Genomic DNA, 21,337 nt, shown 5'->3' on the forward strand with positions numbered 1-21,337 from the left:
TGGAGGAGAAGAAAACGGATGAAAAATTTAGTTTTCCTTCGTTTGGATCACTGGAAAAAATGAAAGAAAAATAGAAAAGCATGTATGGAACCCACTTAAAAATTTTCACTTCAAAATTGGGTATAAAACTGAGATAGAAAGGAAATTATGAGCAAAAAGACAAATTTATCCTTTCAATTACATTGGTATAAGATAATTTACATATAATGTAAAAAAGATATTAAAATAATTTCATTTAGTTATGATTTTCTCTCTTTTTTTTTCCTTTCATCTAAACAAAAGAAAAACTTTCTCTTATTCTCTTTCCATCCATTTTCTCTTCATCCAAACAACATAAAAAAAAAAAAACTTTTCCTTTCATTTTCCATCATCAATCCAAACAAAGTGTAAATGAGGACATATATATTGCGAGCATGGTACACGAATTTATAAAGAAGTTCCATTTTCGCTGTCATGCTACACGAATTTAGATGAAAATTTCTCCTTAATTTCCCTGGCTACAGTGGCAAAAATGCTGTTTTGAATCTAGCATTAAAAAAAAAACACTTGAGTAACAATCAAACAAATTCAAAAAAAGACTCAAGGTAAAAACTGAAAAAAAAATTGTTAATGATCCATACTATATTGGAATAAATCTTCTCAAATTTTTTTCATTTTAGAAAATAGAGTACAATTTTTAACCTTTTAATACTTTCTCCCATTTTTGTTTAATTTGACTTATAAAATTAATAACAAAAAATTACACTTTATCGCCTTAAATGAAAATTAAAAAAAAAAAGGAAAAGAGAGAAAATCCATTCTCAACAGTTACCATGGCACAAAGAACTAAATGACTAACATACCATTATATACACACCATTGTTACCATTAATTCTCAAAGTAGAGTGAATTTAATTATTGCATCTTAAAACTCGATCTCTTTTGTCCTCAACTTGCTACTATCATTTGGTGCGTAATTTTTGCACTCCTACTTTCGCACATCTCTACAAACCTGTCTCTTAAATTCGCAAACTGTGGAACTTTAAGAACATATGAAAAAACCAAGCCAACACTCACTAATCAAGAATATAAACTTCATAGAAAATAGCCCACATAAAATATAGAATATCATTTGGTCCTAACACCGTCTCAACCAAAATTCTGATCAGAAGTTACAAATACAAACGATAATAATAAAACTTTATCAAAGAAACAAAAATCAGCTGTGAAGAAATCTACCGGGATCTGATATTCAGAACCTGCAAATACAAGGATTGTACACAATTAGAACAAGGTAAAATACACCTAGTACAATTAATTAAAGCAATTATAAAAAAGAACTTTTCGAGTATACAACACAGCATATACATACAATCACTGAATGTTAGGTGAGAAGAAAAGCAACTAGCAACCATTAGAACAGCAATATGTAATCTAACATGGGAGCATTTACCATGGAAGGAATAGAAAAGGAAAAAGGGAAATCAGATCAAGGGGGAAAATATATATCATCATAGGCAGTTTACCTTAGATGTTGCTTGGATACATAAATACTCTTACACGTGCTCCCTGCATTAGAACAAAACTCATTCAGTATACTGCCAAAATAGAAAATATGTAAAATAGAACTAAATATGGCATGCAATTACCATGGATTTCGGTGGAAGATTTGACTTGAATTTTGCACGAACAATACCACTGTTACCGTGAGGCCTTGTAACCTTGCCCCAAATACAGCGGTAATGAGTTCCATTCTTCTTCACCTTAGCCTTGTAGATGTAAGCCATTTTCTTACCAGCATACCATGCTACCTCTTCCTTGGTATTCACTCCCTCAATTTGGATAAGAGATGTGTTTGGGTACTGGTTTGACTTGGATCTGAATGAAACACACCAAATGTATAAATAGATGGATAAATTTGGCAGAGAACTAACAATACCAGTGGCAATAAACTTTTTACCTTTTGTATCCAAGGATTGTACCCCTCACGTAGAGTCTAAAAACAAGACAAAGAGTGAATTATAAGCTTAATATACATAAAAGAGAATCATTAAATTAATTGAATAACGGACCAATACCATTAATGAATGGAATTAACAACAATATCATGTATTCACTATTCAGTCAATAACCTAGTCTTGTGCAGAAAATTCATCCACGATGGAAAAAAAAATTAACAGGTTTCATAACCGGAAGATTAATACTCACCAATAAGCATAGTTCTTCCTAGTTGATTCAAACAAACATTCCTAAATCTTCCACGAAATCCTCACACTTAAATCATATATTGGCATTCAAATAAGTAGCACGAAGATGATTAATACAGGAAATACCACAGTTCAATCTACTACTTCATGTGCATTCATACACATAGGAATTCATTTCGGTGATCCTGTAATTCAGTAATCTCTAACGTCCGATAAAATTTTCCAAAAATGTCAATGCTAGAAGATCGAGCAGACATCACACAAAAGCCGCTTAAAAGAAGAAAACAAGAAAGGCGCAGCTAACTATTGAAGACAATTGGGGAAAACACAGAACAAATGATTAAGAAACTGAGGAGCTGGAAGAAAACCTGACGCGTTCTCCCTGGCGACCCTTCACCATCGTTGCTTGCTTGTGGAAGCTGACTCACAGAGTGCGATGAGGCAGAGATGCGGCGTAACCCTAAATCCCTTCAAAAAATGAGATTTTAGGGTTTTATAGGGAATGCACTAAATTGAAGGGCCTCGTGGGTCAACCATTGTTTGGGCCTGATGAGCCTCTTGGGTTTCGTAGGCCTGTTTAGCTTTTGCCCAAAAATACTTAATTGTTAATACCCAAAAAGAAATCTCAACAATTATTTAATCACATACTTTTTGGTTGAAAATTTTAATTAATGTGTAACTGGTGGATAGATGTAATAATAATAATAATAATAGTAATAATAATAATAATAATAATAATAATATAAATATATCATTATTCTTTATCTGGGATGAAATATTCGAATTTTTTGAATGAAAATATTTTTTTAAATTAATTTCTCTACTGTATGAGTTCTTTTCTTCATATATTATTGTCGTACAAAATAAAAAATACTTATAATTTATCCCGAAAAATATGTCTGAAAAATGTACTATATAAGTATAGAACTATAGAAAGGTGTGCTTAAAATCTTTGTACATTTAGAGTTTTTAGTCGTATAATTTAGTTCAAAAATATTAAGTAGTTAGATATTTTTATTAACCAAATTAACTAAGTTATTAAAATTTAAACTTTAGTCATATTTTTTTTTTCTTCTCTTTCTCCTTCTCCTCTTTTAATATCGTTATCGTCGACACAATAACTCTACCACCACCATTGCCACAACTTCTTCAACGTATTGTTGTTGTTCCTTCTTTCTTCTTTTTTCTTGTGAATTGGATTTTTTTAGTGAAATTAAAAATGTAAAAATAGCTTCTATATTATTTTTTTTATGCTCAATATTTATATTACTATATGTGTGAATATGTGTGCTATGTTGAATAAAAATATGTATTATCTATTATGCTAAAATATTTGTGTGCTATAATAAATTAGAATTTCTTTAAGAAAAAGTATGAAAAGACAATAAATTTAATGTACAATGTGTACAATAGAGATAAAATTGAAATTATAATCAGTTAATAATTAATTTAAATAATTTTTCATAATTTCAAATATTAAATTTTAAATAAATAAGGATTTGGTTATGGGAAAGTTACGTATTCCTCCATTTTATGCGTACGCCCAATTTGGAATTGGACCTCCACGAGGAACTCCAGAAACTAAAGATCCTCGCGCGGAGCCCCAGAGCTCTACCCTGACCTTGTTGTACTCAACATCGTCCCCTCCATCGCCAACCTCCTTAACCACGACAACGCTGACATCGCCATCTACGTCGTTTAGCTCCTCCAGCACCTCACTGACGAGGATGTCCTCGACGACAACGATAAACCGGCTAAGGTTTTAGTTGATGTTTTGATAGAGAACAGTGTTCTCGAGCTCCTGGTGCAGGTTCTCCACCGGCTCAACGATTCTGATCCTGACGACTTTGCTGCAGTTTACCCGACGCTTGCAACGATAGAGAATCTGATAGAAGTTGAGCTGGCAGTGGCAGAGTTAATTTGTGAGAAGACGAAGCTGATGAAGTGGCTGCTCGAGAAGATTAAGGTATGATTACTACAGTGAAATTAAATTAACGAGCTCTGTAATTGGATATTCAATTCACTAAATATGTAGATGGTTATTTTAATTCTTAATTGGATGGTTATTTTATTTGATTTAGTTTAAATATATACAATTAACAAATGCTAGATGGTCATTTCACTAGGTAGTCGAATGATTATTTTGATGGCTGGTGAGAGAGCTTCTAACACTGGAGAGGTGGGATTATTGATGATGTGGGGTAGCAGACGATTTGGGGGTAAGGTGTTTTGGTAAATTCCTTTAGTAAATTAGGGTTAAGATGGTTAATTTTTTTGAAATAACTGTTTGTTTTTTTTCCTTATATTGGGCTAAATTCAAAACCCATTAGTGTACATACACATTGTCAAGATTTCTCATTGTCTCCCTATCGGAGTTCTTTGTTTAATGATTTCTGACAAATTAGTGTGAGTTATCAGACTATTAGCTTCGATTATTTGTGTTATTTTTCTATACTCGATATTTGTATACTATTGTATATATTTTTATTTTTCTTCTTAATTATGATTATTTATGATGACCTTAGTTTTTTTAATTAAGTTGTTTGAAAAATTAGTGTTATTCTATGATTCAGATTTTTGTGTTGTATAAGTGAATTTGTGTGTTATGCTGAACAAAAATATATGTTACGCTTAAATATTTGTGTGCTATGATAAACTAGAATTTGTTTAATGATATCTGTCAAATTAGTGTGAGCTAGCATGCTATTAGCTTCGATTACTTGTGTATTGTGAAAATGAAGGAGTGTGTGCTGTTTCACTTTGATTTACACATGTGATGTGATATGGTGTAATAGAATTCAATAAAATAATATACATATAAACTTTAGTGTAGTAAAATTTGTGTGCTATATCGATAAATTTGTATTATGTTTTAATTTTTGTGTTATACTTAAAAAATTTGTATGCTATATTTTAAAATTTATGTGTTTTTCAACAAAATTTATATGTTGCATAAAGTGTAAAAAATACTTATACATATGATGCAAGCTCTTTAAATTGTGTGCCGGTAGAGCACTGAAACGATGTCACGCATTTCATTTTGAAAATAATTTTTAGAGTCAAGGACATTTTCGTTCCTGATCTTTTTTTTTCTGCAGACATTTTCGTCCTCAAGCAATGGAAAATGTATTAAAGTCTCTGACCCTGAAAAATGTGGACATTTATGTCCTTCCATTGAATTCAGCCGTTTGCACTGGACGGAAAAGGCTGAGCTGGCAGAGGTGGCGATGAGGTGGCACGTAACGGAGACCAGGTGGCATGGAGCATTTCGTAACAGGACATATAAGTCTCTGGAGACGAAAACGGCGCCGTTTCGTCTCCTCCCCCAATCTTTCAAATTCGTCTTCTCCAATCTCTCGTCCGTACAGAAACGGTGAAGTGGGTGTTGTGGGAAGTGGAGCAGAAAGGAAGTTCTTCCTTCTATGGCATCTGAAGGGGTATCATCAAGTTGGAGAAGAGGTGGAGGTCAGGTCGGCTCGAGCTTGCATCTGCACCGTAGGGATCTTGCCCAAAATTCAGCATTGGGATTGGTTGCCGTTGGCATCCGCTTGCCTCCTTCTGGGGTGCTTGATGAAGCTGATGCCGGTTGTTGACTACCATTGTCACTTTTTACTCGTTCATGGATCCCAACCAATTTAGGCTTTGCCTCTACCACCACACCTTTAAGAAGTGTATCAACAAATATTAAAATTTTGAAATGAACAAGAACACACCAATTATTGGAACCAAATTAAAGTCCAAAAAGTTAACTAAAGACTCTTCATTCATATGAGCTACCGTAGCCGCCAGCTGAGTTAACACATCAAAGTAATATACCTAGTTACCAACCCTAGGAAAAAAATATCATTTTCACTTATCATTGATCGTATCCCCCTGCCAAATAGCACCTAAGGCCAGCACTTCAATTGAGGCCATCCAGAAGCATTTTGAACATAAACAATTAAAACTTGACAAGCAAGTATGGATTTTTATTTTTTTTATTGTTTTTTTTTTAATAAAAAGATCTTATAACAAACACACAACTGAAGCAAAGGGAAAAACCAGAAACTCAGAAGAACTATTAAATCCCTTCACGTGTGTTAATTTTGTTCGAAGTATAAAATCTCCATTCCAAATCAACGGTGGAATAAGACTAATTACGGTAAAGTTAGATTGAAAGCTTTTAGTTTGATGTTCTTCTCTGATAACCATAACTCTGTCGTATATAAATCAAAGATAACAAACATGAACCTTTTTAGAGATATAATAGATACCTGTTGGTAAATCCTTTTTATCCTTACGATTCCTCCTGATGCCATGCCTCCCTTATTGCGGCTGAGCATCTTTCGGTGGATTATACTTTTCCACGCTGTTGTTCAGAAATTGGAGCGGCCATGCAACCTCCCATCAAGTTTACACAAACACCCAAACTTCAACAATACCGAACAAAATTGAAGATAATGACTTAACTACAGAAAAAAATGTTTATTATTATTTAATTCTGAAAGTTTCAGAAATAGAGAATTGTGGGCGAAGCAAAAAGACTGGAACTTGGATCGGAGTGTTTTCTTCGGAGAATGCATCGGATGCAGAAGGAAGACCGCAAGCGGAGGAAGGTTGGGGGCGGTCAAAGATGGATCGGTCGCCCAGTGATGGGTGGGACGCCGTTGAGGGTTCGGCAGCGACGGCGTCGTGGTGGGCAGCGTCGTCGTCGGAAGAAAAATCATGGAGGTGGGGGTGATCATCTTCTTCTCCACATCTTCTCCAACTTGATGATATCCCTTCACATGCCATGGAAGGAAGAACTTCCTTTCTGCCCCCCATTCCCCACAACACCCACTTCGCCGTTTCTGTGCGGACGAGGGATTAGAGAAGACGAATTTGAAAGATTAGGGAAGGAGACGAAACGGCGTCGTTTTCGTCTCCAGGGACTTATATGTCCTGTTACGAAATGCTCCATGCCACCTGGCCTCTGTTACGTGCCAACTCATTGCCACTTCTGCCAGCTCAACCTTTTCTGTTCAGTGCAAATGGCTGAATTCAACGGAAGGATATAAATGTCCACATTTTTTAGGGGTCAGAAACTTTAATGTATTTTCCATTATTTGAGGACAAAAATGTCCGCGAAAAAAAAAAAGATCAGAGACAAAAATGTCCTTTACTCTAATTTTTATTATAGTTGAAACACTTGAAATATTAAACTAACTTAAATAGATTTGATTGTAAAAATATAACATTACTCAATTTAATTAATATGTGAGTATATTTATAAGCACTTATTAAATCAAATACATGGTGTTTTAACTATAATAATACTTTTTCTTTTTGCTGAATAACCATATTACATTAATTCGAATAATTCCTATTATCTGAATTTTTTGAAAAAGTAATTATATACTAGTATACTAATGTTAATAACTTATTTTTTTATCAAAATAAAAAATAAAAAATTAGCAAAAACAATAAGAGAGGGAAAGTAGAAAAGAATAAAAGGCGAGGTTAAAACTTAAAAAGGTAGGAAGAAGAAGGAGAAAGCAAAACAAAGCAGAGAAGAGAGAATCCATGGCGAGAAGCTCGATCCTTCGATCATTGGTTCTTAGCCGTGCAATGCTGAATAGGGTTCGCCCATTCTCCAACCACCTTACCTCTCATTCATTTCCCTCTCCTCCTCAATCTCACTCCTCTCTCTTCGCCTCCGTCGCCGCCGCCACCATCGCTTCCTCTCAGCTCTCTCTTTTCCACCACTCCCGCTCGCTCTCCTCCGCCTCAGGTGTTTCCTCTCTCTACTCACTACTATCTTTTCTTTATATAAACTATTTCTACTTTTCACAACCAAATACACTGTATACTAACTATAAAGTCAATTTCTTGAATGATTTTTCAGCTCCTTCCGATGTTGTCCTTGTTAATTCAGAGAAAGAGTTCAACGATATCCTCAGAAAAGTTCAAGGTTCTTTTCTTTGTTTTCCTTTCATTTTCTATGGATAGATTTGGTTTTCTCTGATTTATGCTGTTGGGGATTTATTACTCCCTGCACTTCACCTTTGTTAATTTACTTCTGTTGATGCAATTTCATTATGGAATGATAATATAGAGTTGATTGATTAATTATTTCTGCTGAAAAATATATTTAAAAACAGATAACTCGTTGCATGCCATCTTCTATTTCACTGCAGTCTGGTGTGGACCTTGTAAGTTCCCGTTCCTTTTATTTTTTATTAAGATATTGGCAGTGAACTATATTCTGTTTTGATATTTTGATTATGCATATGTGATGATTAATTATATGGATATCACATGCTAATGATGCTATGTTTATTGACAGTTTGCTAAGAGGTAGTTTCCGCGCTTCTGATTGTTCATATGTTTTTCTTGCTTTCTATTTACTCTAGACACAAATCCCAACTGTTTCCCTAGTTCTTGTTTCTTTGTAGGCAGGTTTATTTCTCCTATAATTGGAGAACTAAGTAAGAAGTACCCTCATGTAACAACATATAAGATTGATATTGATCAGGTATGGCCTATTTTCTATAATGTAATGCAGGTTTAAATCATGGACAGATAAAATTTATGTACTGGAAAACCATTTTTTTTTAGTTACTAAGCTTTACTACTCATAAGCTGAAATAGCTTAATTTTTTTTTGGTATTTCTACTATGTTCTGGTGTTTTGCATAAGATAAGTCCATGCTCCAAGGCAGCTGAAACCTGAAATTTTGCCCTTTTCTGCTATGTGTTCCAGGAAGAAATTCAAGGCACATTAGGCAAGTTACAGATTACATCTGTGGTAATTGTTTAAGCTTTTGGTTAGAAATTCATTTGTTCTGTTATTCTTTGTATACATAAAATCTTACATATGTATGGACCATATATCTCACTGTGTCCATCAATCACACTTATCTTCATATTTATAATCCCTTGTGCTGTTGTGCAGCCAACACTCCATTTCTTTCAAAATGGAAAAAAGGCTGATGAACTTATAGGTGCCGATGTTGCACGATTGAACCATATTACAGAGAAACTCTTCAAGTAATCCTTCAAATCTTCACTTTATGTAATGTTTTGGTTGCTGTTATTTCCTTTCACTAAAGTTTTGCATTGCTAGCATTTCACGTAGCAGTGCAATGTTCTATTCTGCATGTTATTATTGATCGGTCGTATATCGTTGTTTCTACTTGCTTTCCCGTTAATTCATTGAGCTATGGGCTGCTCACATATCTTGAAACTTCAAGCATGCATGTTTACATACATGTATATGAAAAAGATTATTGCTTTGCATTGGTAATTATTGTATTTTGCTTTAGTATTGGTCTTATTGGTTCAACTTTGACAACATTGCACATCTGTTAAAATTGAGACAAGGCTCCTTTAAATGGAGCTTGTTTGTAAAGTGAACCAATAAGAGTGAATTCATTTGTAAATAAATATTGCTGTGCACTTAGATTAAGCAAAAGCTGGATAGGCTCTTACTTTAGAGACAAGCTCTGTTTTGAAGAGCGATTGCTATCTGCCACAGCCAAGCACATTTAGATCCTCTGGATTGGGGTATGAATGGGGAGTTTTGACCACAAACTGACCTCTAGGAGGCTAGGACTTCTCTCGGTGAACACCCCACTTTTGTTTCTAGCTTGGGTAGACTTTTCTTTTTGGTCACAGAGGAAAGCCATTGTTTTAATCAATTGAGATGCTTTTGCATTGTAGTTTTGATGTAGCATAAAATGTAATTGAAGCATGGAAATTTGACTAACTGTGTGTTCTCTGTTCCAGGAAGGACTGAGTTTGGTTTTCAGAGGTGGGAATGGCTGATGGTTGATGAAGTACAAAATGATCAAACTGCAACTGCTTAATTTTTTTTTAAAATATTATTCACAGTTATCATTTTATTCTATTTCAAATTTCCATGAGAGAAGAGAGAATATGCATACATGTTTAGGACATGGGACATATGCATTTACATGTAGAATATCGTTGAGCCTGAAGTTTCAAGAACTTGTGTCACTTATTGTTACACTTAATAATAGTTTTCGAGCTTTATTTTTCAGAAGTGGACCATTTGAGTTATGCTTGTTCATTCCATCTCTACATGGTTGATTTTTGTGAAATACAATATATGAGTTTCCCAGGTGTTCTTGAGCCGCTTCGTTTAACTATTTTGGGTTATTTTGCATAACAAACCTTTCCAAACTAGTGCAACACAATGAAATGAGGTCTACTAATTGCAAATTATCTATTCTTCAACCTTGATTAACAATGAACACCGGGAAAACTAACATGACTGGACATAACCTTATGAAAAAGACATTACTTTTATAAAAAAAATAATTTACAATAAATGAATTTATATTTATTTTTAACCATCTATAAGATATTAATTTATAACTCGGAGGATTTATATTTTATATAACACGCACCGAGTCATGCTTAATTAAAAAAAACGCTTAGAAATGGCGATTTACATATAGGGCTGATTTTTTTGGTTATGGAGGGGATGTAGGTGCTTTGGAGGATTATGGAAGACGAGGGTTTTACACTGTTATGTGGGACAGTTTTTTTATCAGAGTTGGTGTGGAGAAATCGGACCCTCTGAATTCTTTGTTTCCAAAAATTTATATGCAAATCAGAGAGGAGATGAAACTCACATCATGGAAATTGGACCTGTGATTTCTCATGGAACAAATCGGATGGTCCGTTTTGTTCGTTGGGGAAGTAGGTTCTAGTAGCCGCATAGTCCGAGTTGTGAATAACGGTAAATGAAATCAGATCCAAGTTTGTTCATCTTCTTCGACTTCTCTCCTTCTTTCTCAGGGTGTGGTGTATTGTGGTGTCTGTATTGTTGGGTTGGAAAAAATGAGTTGCTGGTAAAGTTTTTGTTTTTGTTCTAGTGAGTGATAGGAATAGATGATAGAGTCTTTTTGAAAGTGTATTATTCTTTGATGTATTCTATCTTTGTTTTATATTAATTTATTTTATTTTTTATTTTTATTTTGTAAAATTTGTAATTGTAATTATTATATACTACGTTTATTATCAAAATTTTGTATAATATAAACTATGATCCTATAAAAAAGGACAAAATAAATAAAAAATTAATTATAAATAACAATAGAGCCATAAATAATGACAATTTATAGTCTAAAATAATACTAAATTAAAGAGTACGGGTAATATTAAAAAAATTATAGAATATTTTTTGTTTAACATTATAAAATTTATAGTACTCTCTTTTATATTTTTTATTGTATTTATTTATTTATATAATAAATATTTTTTATATTATTTTTGTTAGATTCTGTTTTTGTATATATATATAAAAAAAATTTAAAGTAATTTTTACAATGTGAAATTCTGTACGCATGGAATAGAGGGAGTTGGTTGTGTTAAATAGACACCGTCTCTAGGGAGCACCTGGCCAACAACACGTGGGTAAAGTAGCAACAAATCGGATGGTCCGCTTTGGCGGCAGGAACTCGCATGATCCGAGTTGCGTCTTTCTAATCGCACGGTCCGAGTTCTATTTTCCCTGACACCACCCCAATGTCAAGCACCCCTCCTCTCCATATCAGCATCTAGCACCAGCTATGCCTCCATATTAAAATTCAAAAGCGTACATATAGAAGCATTTGAAAAGTTTTAAAAGTTATTTTGTTGAGTTTTTGACTTATAAAAAGTAGTAGTATTAATATTTAGTATAATTTTTAAAATTAAATTGTAGTTTTCTGGAAAGCTATTTAAATGCGTATGGAAAAATTTTTAAAAATAATTTCTTTCATAATAAAAAGCTTTTTACATTTTTTTTAAAACAAGCAATTTTAAAACAAAAAAATTAAGTATAAAATAACTTATTTATAATCTACTTTTAATATAAATATTTATTATTTAAACTATTTTTTCAAAAGGAGCTTAATTAAGTTAGGGGTATTCATGAATCGGATCATATCCGCAGATTCACGATAAATATCACATTCGATCCGAAAATTGCGGATACAATTCGATCCGTAGACTGATCGGATTGTATAGGATCCGATATGCATCCTTTAAGGATCGGATCGCGGATATCCGCGTATCCGATCCGTAAATCTGCAAATCCGCACAATAATAATTAAAATATATATATATATGTTTGGTATTATATTTACTTGTTTGTATATTTTAGTTAGTAGTTATTATTTATATATTGTATTATTTTATTTTTGTTATTTAGAAAAAAATTGATTAAAAATATTTTAGAAAATAAATAGGTTTTAAAAGTGTGAAAGAAACATTTTTGTTGAATTTTTTACATAAAAATATAATTAAAAAAAGGTTCAATTATGCAGATCTGATCTAATACAAAAAAATGCGAATATCATATTCGATCCGATGAGAATTGTACAAATCGAATCGAATTTCTGACAATATCCGATCCGATCTGAGTTGCGTACTCTCTCTTCTATCGAGTCTCTTTCTCGTCATTCTCTCACTCAAGCTCGGGCTCTCTCACTTCTCTCCCGGCTGGTGTCGCAGTCAAGCTCTCTCGTCGTCTCTTACTTCTCGTTCGGTCTCGCACTCTGTTTCGGACTCAAGCTCGTCGTCGCGCTCTGTGTGGTCACCGTCTCGCAGTCAGCGCGCGCCTTCCCCGCGCTCGTCGTCACCGGCGGCTGGTCGTCGTCATGGCTGTTTGTCTCGCCACCGTCGCGCACTCAGTCGCGCCTTCCCTGCGCTCGTTGCCGCCGGCGGCAGAAGCAGAACGTCCCGGGGCTGGTCGTCGTTGTTGTGTTCTTGCTTTGAGCCTCACCGTAAGCAGCTGGTCCCCGATTTGGTGAGTTCCAACAAATTCCGTTCTTTCTTGCTCAATTTTGTTGCTGTCATTCATCTCTGCACCTTGTTTTTTTTTTTTTGTTGAAAATCATCACTAAGTTGAATTTGTTCCTGATTATGTTGCTGTCTTGCTGAAAAAATCACTTAGCTAAATTTTTTGTTGCTGTAATTCATCACTGCACCTTGACGGTGAATTCGTTGCTGAAAAAACACTGAGCTAATTTTTTGTGGCTGAAAATGAGTTGAATTTGTTACTGGTTATCAAGCTTGAATATGTTGTTGTCTTGCTGAAATAATAACTTAGCTAAGTTTTTTGCTGCTGTAAATCATGTTTTGAGCTAAATTTTTTGTTGCAGAAATTATCATAGTTGAATTTGTTATTCAAAATGAGGTTCATGCTCTCTGCAACTCAGAATAAAATTGTTCCCATGCTCTCTGTTTGTTTGTTTTTTTTTTCCTAGAATTTTAAAATGTCTTCATCACAACTCAGTTGCTATTATGAATTATTCTTGGGATTAATTTGTGAAAAATACACAAATGTAGATCAATTAAATTTGGAAGATGATCAAGATAACCATGGAAAGTAACAATGCTATGGAAGATATAGATGCAAATTAATGAAGGAAATGTTGGTCAAGCTTCAAATTTGTCCTCTGAAGATATAGATGCCGACTTCGAGATCACCCATTGGATTTGATTTACCGATTGTGTTATCTTTTGCTTTCTCTTGTTCATTTAGATTGAGAAAGTATTTTGTATTCATGACTAGTTTATTCTTTTTACGTCATTAGTTATGTCTAAGAATTGATAGTTGGTTGTTATTAATATGTCTTCATTTTAAGTTTTAACTTTTGATTTTAGTTTTATTTTCATAATTTTACATTTTTATTTAATTATGACCGGGTCAAGTGGGTAAATCAGTGACTCATCGGTTGAACTAGTAACCCGGTGGCTTGGTCGTATGACCAGGTCAATTACGGTTTGATAACTATATTTGAGACTTTGCAGTTAGCAGCATAATGGTGATGACCAACAATCCCAGCACGAGCTTTTCCTTTCCACGCCAACCTTACGTTCTCTCAGCACCTTCCACTCCCAAAGTACGTTTTTTTCACCATCATAACCCATTATTCCTTTCCCTTTCAAAGTCTCTCATTCTCTGTGTTTCATCTTCACACACGCTACTCTTGTTCCTTCTGCAGACTGCAATTTGCTGCTACTCACCTCCAGAGCTTTCAAAGGGCCACCTTGGAACCAGATTAACGGAAAACCACGTTGCGCCAACTCAAACCCATCAACAGTCCCGGGTTCAACCACTCATTGATCTCCTGAAGGCTTGCGAAGAAACTAGGTCTGTAAAGATTGCAAATTGCATTCATGGGTACGTACTAAAATCCGGTTTTGAGGGCAAGGAATTGTTGGTGTTTCTGAACCATATAGCTCACGTCTACTCCAAGTGCATGGTCTATGATGCTGCCCTTAAGGTGTTTGCTGGTATGCCCCAAAGGAATGTGTTTTCTTGGACCGTCATGATTGTTGCATCTAATGAACGTAGATTCTACCTTGATGGATTGGAGCTGTTTCATATGATGTTAGACGAAGGAGTGTTGCCTGATGGGTTTGCTTTCTCTGCTGTTCTGCAATCGTGTGTTGGATTTGGTTCGACTGCGCTTGGCGAGATGGTGCATGCCCAGGTTGTTGTCAGAGGCTTTCTGATGCATGCGGTTGTTGCCACATCTCTTCTTAACTTCTATGGCAAGTTAGGCAAGTGTGAAAGTTCGATTAAGGTGTTTAACAGCATGACAGAGCTTAATAATGTCTCTTGGAATGCAATGATATCAGGTTTTACCTCTAATGGTCTACACCTACAAGCATTTAGTTGGTTTATCAATATGATTGAAGAAGGGGTTGCACCTAATACTTTCACCTTTTTAAGTGTTTCTAAGGCTGCTGGGCAGTTGGGTGACATTAACAAGTGTCATGAAGTTCATAGGTATGCTTCCAAATGGGGATTGGACTCCAACACTGTAGTTGGAACAGCTCTGATTGATATGTATTCCAAATGTGGGTTTCTGTCCGATGCACGAGTTCTTTTTGACTCGAAGTTCACATGTTGTCCGGTTAACACACCCTGGAACGCAATGATAACAGGTTATTCACAAGCTGGTTCTCACCAAGATGCTTTGCAACTGTTTTCAACGATGCGTCAAAATGATGTCAAACCAGATGTTTACACATTCAGTTGTGTGTTCAACTCAATTTCTGCTTTGAAGTGTGCAAAAACCTTGGCAGAGACTCATGGGATGACTTTAAAATTTGGATTTGATGTGATGCAAATCAGTGCTTCAAATGCCCTTGCTGATGCATATGCCAAATGCGAGTCAATTGAAGCTGCAGAGAACGTATTTAACAGAATGGAAGAGAAGGACATTGTATCTTGGACAACCATGATCACTGCATATTGTCAATATTCTGAGTTGGAGAAAGCCTTGACCATCTTCTCCCAAATGCGCAATGAAGGCTTTGCTCCCAATCATTTTACCTTTTCAAGTGTGATAACAGCATGTGGTGGCCTTTGTTTACTGGAATATGGTCAACAAGTTCATGCCCTGATATGCAAGGCCAACCTGGATTCTGAAGCATGTATAGAAAGTGCTCTAATTGACATGTATGCAAAATGCGGTAATCTGATGGAAGCAAAGAAGATTTTTGAAAGAATATCTAACCCAGACACTGTTACTTGGACTGCGATAATATCAACTTATGCTCAACATGGTCTAGTTAAAGATGCACTTCAATTATTCAGAAAGATGGAACAGTCAGGGGCAAAGGTCAATGCTGTTACGCTATTATGCATCCTTTTTGCTTGTAGCCACGGAGGCATGGTGGACGATGGCTTGAAAATTTTTCATCGGATGGAGGATGCCTACCGTGTGGTACCGGAAATGGAACACTATGCTTGTGTTGTTGATCTCTTGGGGCGTGTTGGTCGCTTAGATGAAGCAATGGAATTCATAGACAAGATGCCAATCAAGCCAAATGAAATGGTGTGGCATACATTGTTAGGGGCATGTAGACTTCATGGAAATGCCGAGTTGGGAGAGACGGCGGTGCAAAAGATCTTATCTGTTCAACCAGAACATCCATCTGCTTATGTTCTTCTGTCCAACACTTACATAGAGTTAGGACTCCACAAAGATGGAGATAGTTTGAGAGAGGTGATGAAAGAACGAGGCATAAGAAAGGAACCAGGACATAGTTGGATTTCTGTGAGAGGGGAGGTTCACAAGTTTTATGCTGGGGATCAACAGCACCCACAAAAAGATAGAATCTACAATGTTTTACATGAGTTGTATGCAAATATTAAGCGCATGCATTGTGGACAAGAATTCAGTTATGTGTCTTAACATTTGAAATTGAAATTGTCCATTAAAATCATGCTTAAACAAGAAGATTAACCACACATCTAGCTCATGGGATTGTTTACTTTGGGAAATAAACAAAACCGAACCGCACTAAATCAAACTGCAGTTTAATTAAACGATCGAATCATCACCGAATCAAACTGCACTGCAAACACTCCTAAGTCCTAGGCATAACACAAGAAATCAAGAATCATTGTTAAGTTCTTGGACATGTTTTTCATCGTCTCAATCAAGGGCATTGGAATTTCGGAAGAAATGAGACCATATACCTTACTAGTAAACTACTGTTTGAGTCTCAAAATAATTAATTTTGACGATGTTATTTATATCTGGGAGATTCTTTGATGTTTATATATTTTTTTTTGTCTAAATTGCTTAAAAATAGAGATAAAATGGTGGAATTCATCCTTTTATTTTTGAATTTTATGTGTAAAATTTAGACACCATAGAAGACATTTTTATTTCTCTTCAACTTTTGAATAAACGATTCTAGAAGATATGAAATAATATTTTGACCTTTCAAAAATTACCTAAATGCACCAAATATAAGAAGATATGTACCTGAAAAAGGACAATAGTTCACATTTGTAAGCTAAGTGTTTTTTTTTTCTCTTTTTGCAATTTTTTATGTGAATGACAAAAAATTAAAATTAAAAATTGAGAAAAGAGTGTGCAACTTGAATATTTTATTTGTATATATTTTTTAAAAAATTTTCAAATGTTTTTGAAATTAGATTAAATATATGAGATATTTGTCATTTATTAAAAAAATATGGTCCATTTTATTAAATGAAGATTATCTTTAAAGAGTCAATTCTTTTAGAGATGATTTTGTTGTAAATTAAATATTTTGAACATCAAAATGATAGTTTCTCTTTTTGGACAAACACTCGAACTCACACACACTACACAAGTATACAATTCACACACACTATACTGATTAGGTTAAACCTAATCTCACTCGGAAAAAGCATATTTAGAGACACTCTAATCTATTACTTTAATTAGGCTGTATTTATCTTTTGAAACTAAGACTAAGATCGATATTGAGTATTATTTTTGTAATAAGAGATTAGAATTAAAATTTCAGTTTTGGGACACAAAATTTCAATCCTTTTAATACTTCTAGAAAATGAAGATATAAAGAATTGAAATTTTTAGGGATAATTTGCTTTTTAAGGCTGGGATGAGTTCTACCACTAGCATGCCCACTCCTATGATCTCCTCCCTTTAACTTTTGTCCATCACCTTAGAGGAATTTGAATATCCTTTCCTGTTTCGTTTCATAGTAGGAGCTTTACAATATGTAACCGTGACAAAGACCCGACATATCCTTTGCAGTTTGTAAGGTCAGCCAGTTTATGCATCATCCTTTACTTTCTCATTGGAAGGTAGTAAAGAGGATATTGCGTTATTTACAAGACACCAGAACTCATGGCTTAGTATTCAACAAGTGTAGTGATTTTTGGTTGTATGGATTTGCTGATTCAGACTGGGCAGTAGATTTAAATAATAGGAAATTTGTCTCGAGTTTTTGTGTATATCTAGGCACTAATTTGGTCTCTTAGTTTTGCATAAAAAAATCCACAATTAGCAGGTCGTCAACAGAGGAAGAGTTTCGAAGCCTAGCCGCTTGTCAAGCTGAGCTCAAAAACCTGCTTCAAGAGCTGCAGATTACGCTGCGAACAGCTCCCACTATATTCAGTGATAACATGTCCATAGTGATGTTAGCAGCAAATCTAGTCCTCCACAATAAGACTAAGCATTTTCAATTAGACATTCAATGTGTGCGAAACAAGATTAACACTAAAGAACTTCATGTTGTACACATTCCGGGGAGTGAACGAGTTTCTAACATTCTGAGTAAATCGTTGTCAGCAGCCACATTTGATCGGTTGAAATTCATATTCAGAGTGGTCGACAACCCTCTCTTGAATTTGAAGGGAGTGTAGAGGATAGCAAATGTACAAAGATCATGAATAGTTAATAATCATTCTGTAGTTTTGATATATAGAGTTCAGTTTGACAGCTAGCCAAGTAATAATAGACACTTGGGCTCAGCTCTTGGACGGTGGATTTGGCTCTAATCTAACAGCCTGTGAATGCGGCAGTGGATTGCATAGCGAAAATTGCCATACGTTGCAATATTTCTTATACGAAGGGGTTGTTGCCCCCAACAAAATTTGGTTGAATTTTTAGCAGATGATATATCCTTTTCTCTTAGTTTTTTTCTGTGTTTATTTTATCCTTAATCATAAAAAAAATCATATGAGTACATAATGCGATTACGTTTATTTTTATCAACTTAAATTAAATCGTTAATTTAAATTATATCTATTTAAATTTTAAATTAAAAATTTTATAATTTTATGGAATAAAATTAGGTTAATTAAAAAATAAAAATATATACTACAATCCAAATCGTATAGAAATGTAAACAAGTTTACCAAACTTATAAACAAACTTTATGTAAATAGACAAATTCGTCATAGACGAATTTTATATGCATTGCAAAAGTTTGACTATCTATATATTAACTATTAAGCGAACTTTATGAGAACTATAAAAAAAAAGTGAATCCAAAAAAATAATGTCTTTTTAATTTGTTTTGGAAATTAAATATTTTTTATATTTTATGATAGGAAAAAAAACCCTTTTTTTATATATATTTTTTAAAGCATGGTGATTAGTGTAAGAAAATCACTAAGCAGCATCCGAACTCAACTTTTGACAAGGAAACAACTTACTTTATATTTACCTTACCATTATTAACTGTTTCGTCTGTTCTTATTTCTTAAATACTTTGTGAAAACCAGAAAAAAACACACACACACAAGCATTTCTATTTGCATTGTGGCAAAGATATAACTTAATTCTAGTACAAGACTAAGAAAAAGAAATCACTTTCTTCAAGGGACACACATCTTTAATCGTATAATATCGTCAACTCTTGTAATCTATTTCACATCTACAAAAGATGACATAAATGGTAAACCGTCTAAAACTAAAAGGCACAAATATTCCTTCCAAGTTCCAAGTGAGTTGTTGGCTTTTCTATCTAATTTGGGTTCGGTTGCTTCTTTCAACTAACTTCTTGAATGCTTCAAAACATTGTTATTTTGAAAACACTTCACCCTTTATTATTTTGACGTCGACATTATTCCTAATACAGAGTAGTTCCATCAAATCCCTTACTCTAGAAAACAACTTTACTATATATATTCCGATAATCAATACATAATAACATTTAATAAATTAAAAATGTTGAACCTAATCCTGGATTGAAATTACGTTGTCACCCATATACAATTTCTGATAGTTTGTGTAGTACAGCTTGTGACATGGTGATGAACTCAAGACATGTCACCAATTTTTTTTTTGTGATGGAACATAATACAAAAAAAAAACCTAAGAAAAAGAGTAGTATTTTTTTAAAAAATAATGTCTAAATTATTAGGGGACAGCCGGACAGTAACCACTCTAGGTACACCTGCTTATTTAAAGCAGCACTCTTAACCATTAAATCAGTCGCTGTGTTTGCTGTGCGCTGGATTAGCACTAAAGTAGCTGTCCAATTGCGCTGAAGCATCTTTTTGATTTTGTCAACCAGATCAAAATCATTCGTAATCATGCTGGTTGTGCCTCGCGAAACAAGAAGAAACGCATCAAGATTATCAGTTTCACATATGACCTATTTGCACTCGCAATCCCAAGCCATAACAAGCCCTCTCCAAATAGTATGAAACTCACAATAGAACACTAGAAATAGGTATATTGGCAGAACAACTTTTCATCCAAATTCCCATGCTATCTTTAATAATACATCTAAAGCCAGCTAATTGCTCATTTTCAAAAATGTTTGCATCGCAGTTCACTTTACAGACATTCATTAAAAGTGGTTCTCAATTATATTGCAAAGATGAAGGAATAATATGTTTTTGATTAGTAACAACCTTAGAAAAATCTCGAGCAGAGACATGTCACCAATTGATTCAATTCCACATATTTTCAGTTTCTGAAGATGTTCTGAAATAACAAAGCTATAAAATTAAAGTTGGAAATTCAGGTGTAGTCGACTTCACGTGAAGTTGATACTTGAAAACCATTAGATGATTTGACTAATTTGACTAATTTTTCATCTAACAGCTCTTAAATATTAACTTCACGCGAAGTCGACTTTACCTGAGTTTTGACCAAAATTAAATCCACTCAATAATTAGAATTCCGTTCCCAATAATTTGAAACTAATTCATAGTGCAAAATTAAAATGCAAACAAAAATCAATTACCTTCCACGGCTAAAAAATAAGTCATATCTAGTGAGAAATTAAATTTAGTTTTATATTATAATTATTTACAGTATTAGTTTATTCTAAGTTTATAATTTAAATAAGTTATACAAGTTTTAGTTTAATTTTATCCCATCATCATAGTCGGAACACCATGTCCAGCAACTTTCATAGAAAACAGTGGCGAAGGAAACCTAAAAGTGAATCTGTTTGACAATGTAACATATTACCATATGGTTTCAGAAAATTAAATTTGTCAACGTTGCGACTTTTTCTTAGAGAAACTTCAAATATCAAATCAAAGTCAAATTAAATCTGTATTGGGTCAATGGAATAAAATAATCCTATTCCCACATGTCCTTACTTATTATTTCGAATAATTAGGGTTGTTATGCTTATTGATTGCACCTCCTACATATAGTTATAGTACATAAAAAGTTTTTTTTTTTTTTTTACTAAAGGCAAGATTATGTCATTTGAGATATAATTTATTGGCTAAGTACATACAAAGTTATTGACTATAAAACTAAATTAATAATATTACGTGTACATAAAAATTAACCAACAAATTAATTATTTATATAAAATATATATTATATATATATCAATTAAGAATGTTAAGAGTGCTATATATAAAAATATAAAGTAAACATCAATCTTTTT

General features: G+C 33.9%; 3 protein-coding genes and 1 pseudogene across 5 annotated transcripts; 2 read left to right on the plus strand and 2 right to left on the minus strand.

Moving 5' to 3' along the window:
* Positions 1-1,056: 1,056 nt before the first annotated feature.
* Positions 1,057-2,668, minus strand: LOC107481632 (60S ribosomal protein L35a-1). Its single transcript, XM_016101907.3, has 5 exons — positions 2,555-2,668; positions 1,940-1,975; positions 1,629-1,857; positions 1,506-1,548; positions 1,057-1,238 (listed from the first exon to the last, which is right to left on the minus strand). The coding sequence occupies exons 1-4, from the start codon at positions 2,584-2,586 to the stop codon at positions 1,507-1,509; spliced, it is 339 nt and encodes a 112-aa protein (XP_015957393.1). The 5' UTR covers positions 2,587-2,668; the 3' UTR covers positions 1,057-1,238; position 1,506.
* Positions 2,669-5,652: 2,984 nt separating this feature from the next.
* On the minus strand, positions 5,653-6,989 carry LOC107481631 (uncharacterized; annotated as a pseudogene).
* A 671-nt stretch (positions 6,990-7,660) lies between these two features.
* LOC107481630 (thioredoxin O1, mitochondrial) lies at positions 7,661-10,208 on the plus strand. 2 transcript variants are annotated; one of them, XM_016101905.3, is made up of 7 exons: positions 7,663-7,935; positions 8,050-8,115; positions 8,306-8,356; positions 8,600-8,679; positions 8,907-8,951; positions 9,099-9,193; positions 9,932-10,208. In XM_016101905.3, exons 1-7 carry the CDS (start codon positions 7,728-7,730, stop codon positions 9,939-9,941), a joined length of 555 nt encoding a protein of 184 aa, XP_015957391.1. In that variant the 5' UTR covers positions 7,663-7,727; the 3' UTR covers positions 9,942-10,208. The 2 variants fall into 2 exon arrangements, with proteins under 2 accessions (XP_052115303.1, XP_015957391.1); XM_052259343.1 differs by lacking the exon at positions 9,932-10,208 and having other exon boundaries at positions 7,661-7,935; positions 9,099-9,197.
* A 2,383-nt stretch (positions 10,209-12,591) lies between these two features.
* On the plus strand, positions 12,592-16,399 carry LOC107481627 (pentatricopeptide repeat-containing protein At4g39530). Of its 2 annotated transcripts, none has more exons than XM_016101903.3 (3): positions 12,592-12,962; positions 13,505-14,061; positions 14,164-16,399. In XM_016101903.3, exons 2-3 carry the CDS (start codon positions 13,981-13,983, stop codon positions 16,366-16,368), a joined length of 2,286 nt encoding a protein of 761 aa, XP_015957389.1. In that variant the 5' UTR covers positions 12,592-12,962; positions 13,505-13,980; the 3' UTR covers positions 16,369-16,399. The 2 variants fall into 2 exon arrangements, with proteins under 2 accessions (XP_015957389.1, XP_020995097.1); XM_021139438.2 differs by having other exon boundaries at positions 13,970-14,061.
* Positions 16,400-21,337: the final 4,938 nt, after the last annotated feature.

The sequence above is a fragment of the Arachis duranensis genome, chromosome 3, assembly GCF_000817695.3.
Source record: "Arachis duranensis cultivar V14167 chromosome 3, aradu.V14167.gnm2.J7QH, whole genome shotgun sequence".
In the NCBI taxonomy this organism is placed as follows: Eukaryota; Viridiplantae; Streptophyta; class Magnoliopsida; order Fabales; family Fabaceae; genus Arachis; species Arachis duranensis.